The sequence below is a fragment of the Belonocnema kinseyi genome, chromosome 4 (assembly GCF_010883055.1).
Source record: "Belonocnema kinseyi isolate 2016_QV_RU_SX_M_011 chromosome 4, B_treatae_v1, whole genome shotgun sequence".
NCBI classification, from domain to species: domain Eukaryota; kingdom Metazoa; phylum Arthropoda; class Insecta; order Hymenoptera; family Cynipidae; genus Belonocnema; species Belonocnema kinseyi.
Window position 1 is genome coordinate 69,615,452 of NC_046660.1, and position 6,168 is coordinate 69,621,619.

General features: G+C 30.2%; 1 protein-coding gene across 1 annotated transcript in view; it reads right to left on the reverse strand.

The window, feature by feature from the left end:
- Window positions 1–6,168, reverse strand: part of LOC117171239 (rab11 family-interacting protein 2-like) — a 29,627-nt gene that overhangs the window by 4,870 nt on the left and 18,589 nt on the right. Inside the window, exons 5-6 of the mRNA XM_033358349.1 lie at window positions 4,552–4,844; window positions 1,059–1,464 (exon numbers count right to left, since the gene is read on the reverse strand). Of these exons, the coding sequence (XP_033214240.1) occupies window positions 1,059–1,464; window positions 4,552–4,844 (699 nt within the window). The remainder of the gene's footprint in view (window positions 1–1,058; window positions 1,465–4,551; window positions 4,845–6,168) is intronic.

Here is a 6,168-nt window from a genome sequence, read left to right on the forward strand (position 1 = left end):
CTGCTACCGCTGCCTAGGCTACGGCCACATGGCAGCTGGCTGCGAGGGCCCTGATAGATCGAAGAGTTGCTGGAGATGCGGCAAGGAGGGTCATAGGGCTGTAGCGTCCGAGAGTACGCCACAGTGCTGCCTCTGCACCGCCAAAGAAGAGAAACCCCGGACCGATCATCTGCCGGGGACGCTGAGATGCTTGGAGTATAGGGAGGCCGCCTCGTTGAAGAAGCCTCCCGTACGCCGAATGTAACATCACAGCTGGGCAGGTCCAAGAGCAAGCCCAGAAATAGGAGGAAAGGCCAAGTTGGCAAGAAAGAAGATGGCTGAAGCACGGCCAAGAAAACGGCACCCCCTGAAGTAATGCGAAAGCGGTTCCGGGGGGAATTATGCCAAGGAGAAAGGGTGATGGTTTTTAGTGGGTCCCTTGGTAGCATCGGCGCTGTGGTCTCATTATGTATATTTTCTTATATATATATTGGGGTCCCTGTGGCGGTGTTATTTAAGATCCCCACACTACCAGGAAGTGCGGACCCTTCCTGGTGTGTTTTTGAACATTTTCCACCAGCCCTCGTAAAAAAAAAAACTTACTTATAGAAACACTTTTGAAAAACTAAAGGTTCTTTACTGACAATGATACAGCGGAACAAAATTTCTGATAATAAAGAGTAAAAATTAATCTACTAAAAAAAAATCAAAAAATTCAAATATGAGATTTTTTCTATTCTGTTTTTGTTTGTTGTCGATTTTTAAAACTTTAATCTTCTTAGATTTTTTCTGACCTATTTCTATCACTAGAAAGTGCTAAAAAAAGTTTTAAACACTACAATGAATAATGAACTTGATAATGAAATTGCGCTACTGATAATAGTTAGATGATACTATCTTTAAATATTATTATATACAAAATTTTTAATGAATCATAAAATATCCTTTTAATCCCCTTTTTTGGAAAAAGTCCCCTTTTTATCTAAAATTCAACTACTAAGCCACTAAGAATCCTTTAATATATTTTTGGAGACCTTTAAATGTCAAAATAAGAATAATTTCTATCTTTCTGATCTTACTTCTCTCGATTTTCCTTCAAATTTGGCAAGAACTTCGTGGGGCAGTCGACCTTTGTTGCTGATATTGTTTCTGATAGCGTCTTCACCACCGATAATAATTCTTTCAGAAGAAGAACGATCCTCATTAATATCTCTGAATCGATGTTCTTTCTCCTTCTTCTTCTCCTTTTTAAAAATCTTCTCTTCCTTAGGACTTCTCGTCAATATTTTCTCTTCCTTGGGACTTTTGTTTACGAAATTTTTCTCCTCTTTGTTATTCTTTGGAGAAATTTCACGCGGAGCTGGATTTGGTGGCTCTGGAGTATCTCTGAATCTCAAAACTGGGAGTGGAGAAGGTGCTGGTGAAATTTCACGTTCAATTCTCGGTTCATCGACGACAATCTTGGGACTGGGCTTATTGTCCCACCTGAAAAAATATTTTTTTATATAGAAAACGAAATAATCCTGACAGGGTGTCTACTAACCGGGAAAATAACTGGAAACTAAAATAAACCCGAGAAAAACCAGGAATTGACCGGTAATAACAATTCGAAAAGGGAATCAAATTTAATATTTTCTAGAATGTAATATTTGAATATTTAATGTTAAAAATTGCAATGAATGTGATAAAAAAAGGTTCAGAAAAGTTTAAGCTCTGAGCAAACTGTATTCTCAAGAGATATAATAATAATAATGATAATAATAATAATAATAATAATAATAATCAGTTGGTTAGACCCCCGGACTTCACCGCAGAGGTCCGGGGTTCGATCCCTGAGCCGGTACCTCTGGACATTTTTCAATGTACCTTTACCGAGGTTCTGGTGGTTCGGAACCCACCTTAAGCTGTTGGTCCCCCCATCGTGTACTTGACTGCAACCCAGTCCGTCAATGATGGGGTAAAACCATGCTTTGTCCAATATGTCTGGGCAGACTGCTTTCATCAGATCACTTGATTGCATTATAAAAAGGCGTCCGTGACTGAAGATATATACCGGGACAGCCCCGTGCAAAAATGATCAAATAAAAATCCATCTCTAACTAAAAAATGCCTTCGACATGTTGGGCAGTATAAGCCTGTGACAACATTTGAACACTGAACTGTTTTTATAATAAATAATTCATTTTTATGAAATTCTACTTTGTTTCGTAAGGTATTTTCGATTTGAACCTTTTTATAATTTTTTGAATGTTTTTAAAATTTTTGAATGTTTAAAATAAATTAATTTTATGAATTTTTTTATCGAAACTAGAAAAGTAAATATTTTTAAGTTTTGCTAAACTAAGTTACTATATTGTGGAAACGAATAATTTTTTTAGTCACATAAAATATAATACAATTTCAATGTCCTAATTATCTGTGTAGAGTTAATTAACATCAAAGTTTTTATATTTTGTAAATATTTCATTGGTTAATTATTTTTGGTATTCCTATTTGTAATTAATACGGTGATGAATAATTGTTAAGTAATTTTAATATTTAACAGATGACTACTTGGAAATATTATTACACTAAAAAATAAAAATTTCCATGAATCATATTAAAATTACAAGATGCTAAACAAATTTGAATTTATTGATAAGTTATACATTTTTAGAAAAACTTTTTTTTTTAATTTTAATAGAAAACGAAGATCTGGAAAATGGTGAGTTCGATCACACCTCACGTGCTTTTTGGCCAAAATGCCAAACTTTTTTGGTCTCCCTCGACTGATATTTTACTTTTGGGCTGAAAAGATTTTGCACGAGGTTTTAAACCACTAACTACATAATTCGGAAAAATCTTCAAATTAAAAAATGATCATTAATTCTTGCATATAATTTTTAATTTCTTAGGTATTAGCAATTATTTATGAAAGATTATAGAAGATTACAAACAAAAATTCGAACGAATTCGTTTCAAAACGGGCAGGCTTTAATGTTGAAGTCACAGAATCATTTTTGGATAAAAAATAGTATTTTCTTTTTCAGGGGATTTTAAACGACCTGTATCGTTTTTTTCGTTCGCTTTCCAAATTTGCCAAAAAAATCAGAAAACTGACATTATGGTGGCTGATTTTCAGACCACAAAAATTAATTTTTACCCAAACACAACGCTGTAATTTAGTATTCAAGTATAAGAGAGGAATTTTCCACATACTAGTTGGACTTTTAAACAAATAGTTACATTTTGCAACCAAAAAACGAATTTTTTTTAGAATACAACTCAATTTTCAACAAAAAAGTTAATTTTCAACTCAGAAAGATGAATATTAAACCAAAAAGGATGACTTTTCAACTATAAAAATTGAATTTGCTATCCAAAAGGATGTAATTGTAACAAAACAGTTAAATTTCCTCAAAAAAAATTAACTGAACAAAATAGTTGAATTTTCAAAAAAATAAATCAAGTTTTTAACAAAATAGATGATTTTTTAACCCTAATAGTTAGGTTGTCAACGTACCATCAAAACTTTTTAGCTAGAAAGACGTTTTTCAGAAGACATTTCAATGTTCAAGAAAAAAAATCAGTTTTCAACCAAGATAAATTAATTTTCAACAAAAGAGATTTTACCAAAAAACGAAGTCTTTAAACTTTCAGTTACAAAATTAAAAATAAAACTTTTTCAACCAATTGTATCTAAACATAAAATAACAATTTTTAACAAAATACCTACTTCAATCTTTTTTAAAAAAGATGGATTTTCAATAAGCAAGATTAGTTTTCCACCCAAAAAAAATAATTTTCAACAAAATAAATGAACTTTTTACTAAATAGTTGAATTGTCAACTAATAAAATAGAAGATTTCGACCAACATTGTTATAATTGGATTTTCACATAAAAAAATTAATTTTTAACAAAATAAAGAAAAAGGAATTTTCAACAAAATAGTGAAATTTTCAACAAAAGAAGTGAATTTAAACAAATAGTTGAATTTTCTATCGAAATAACTTAATTTTCAACCAAAAATATGTGTTTGCAAGAAAAAGTTTATTTTCAAAGAAATATGTAAAGTAATGGTTAATATTTCAACCAAAAACAATTTTAATTTGAAATCAAGTACATTGTAGTCGTATTTTCAATCAGAAATATAATTTTTAACCAATAAAATTATTTAATTTTCTACCAAAGACGAATTTTTAACAAAATAATTAAATTTTAAACAAACTAGTACAATTTTTAACCAAACTGGGAAAGACAAGGAATTTGAGCGAAAATTAGTAGTCACCCAGTCTAATAAGAAACTTAAAAAAATTCTAGAACAGTCTAAAATTTAAATCGATATAAAATGCTAATGGAATTGAACGCAGCAACATTAAAATGTATGATTCAGAACAAAGTTCTCCCTAATTTCATGCCGTGTGAATATTAATAAACGCGTTCTGAATTCTCGGTCGTCTGGGATAATTAAGATCTAGGATTAATCGCAAGATTTTTAATTGATCTCGCACTCTCCTAATTTAATTATACAGAAGTGATCGACTCTAACTTTCTCAAGCGCAAGGGAAAGTCCCATGATCTCGTGGTTTTACCTCTTGAGAGCATTGCCTCCTTGCTTTCCATAAAGCTTGCGACCCCACTCGTCTTCGTTTGGGTTTTCTCCTTTTGGCGGAGATGAGTTCGAACTGATAGCTGTTCTTGGTGGCTTATTTGGTGCGATGTTAGAAGTAGGAGACCCTGAATTAATTTCGTTAATGGCTTGAACCTTTTGAGACGTGTTCGTTGTACTTGTCGAGTTTATATTATTATTAGAAGTCGCAGCTGGATTAGCCGACGTTGGTGCATTGAGAGACGATGCTGAACTCTTAAGAGAGATGGCGTCGAACTAGAACAGAAAAATTATATTTTAAAACAATAATTCGTGACCCTAGGGCCTGGAACTAGTGCTTCTCGTTTGATCGGTTAAACAATTTGAATGATTTCCACGTTTAACCGATTTCACATTTAACATGTAGACCATTTTTGGACTAGGCACCTTTTTATTACCCCTCCCTCATTTACAAGAAGCAAAAGAAAAAAAAAACGTTTTTAACTATATCGATAAGAGGCTTCACAGGCCATTAGGAATACATTCCTTTGAACAAAATTAATGTAGTTGCTAATTCTAAATTCAAATTTAAACAATTCCAATTCCTAATTTTTCCAGTAAAATTATTGCATTTTTATCGGAATAAATTAATTTTTTACCAAAAAGTTGAATTTTAAACTAAAACGATGAATTTTCAACCAATAAAAATTAATTTTTTAGCAAAGTAGTTCAACTTTTAACCAAAAAATATGAATTATCAATGAACAATATAACATTTAATATTCAATGCGAAATTTTCATTTTTATTTTAAGTCAAAATTGTTAAATTTTCTATTCAAAACCATAAATTTTCTACAAAATAAATTGAATTTTCAACCCGAAAATATAATTCTTCAATACGAAAATTTATTTTCTACAAAACATATAGACTAAAATACGAATTTTCTACACAATGTATTAATTTTAAACTAAAAAATGTGAATTTTGAAACAAAAAATTCATTTAAAAAAAAATAAATAATAAAAACAAGGAGATTTTTCACGAAAATCGGGGAATAAATTCTTTTAAATAAAATTATTGTGGGTACTATGTAACATTTTATTTTGAATACTTTAAATGCCGAACTTTTCCAGTACAAATATTACACTGTTAACATAATAAATGATTTTTTAAAGAAATAATTCAATTTTCACCTAAAAAGACGAATTTTAAAAAAAGGTGAACTTTCAATTAAAAAAGATGAAACTTTGACAAAAAAAGATTGATTTTAAAAACAAAAACGACGACTTTTTAAGTAAAAAAGATCAATTCTCTATCAAAACTAGAATAGGTACATCTTTAGTTAAAAAGTTAATTTTTTTTAAATTCATCCAAAAAATTACATTTTCAACCAAAGAGATAAAGCGGCAACCAAAAACATTAATTTGTAACAAAGTAGTTTAACTTTTAATAAAAAAAAGATGAATTCTCTATGAAAAATATATTATTTGATATTGAAAAAAATTTTTTTTTAAATTTTAAATCACAAACAGTCGAAATCAACAAAAAATATGATTTTTCTAAAAAAAAAGTTGAATTTTCAAACCGAAAATATGATTCAATAAAAAATTTTATTTTCAAA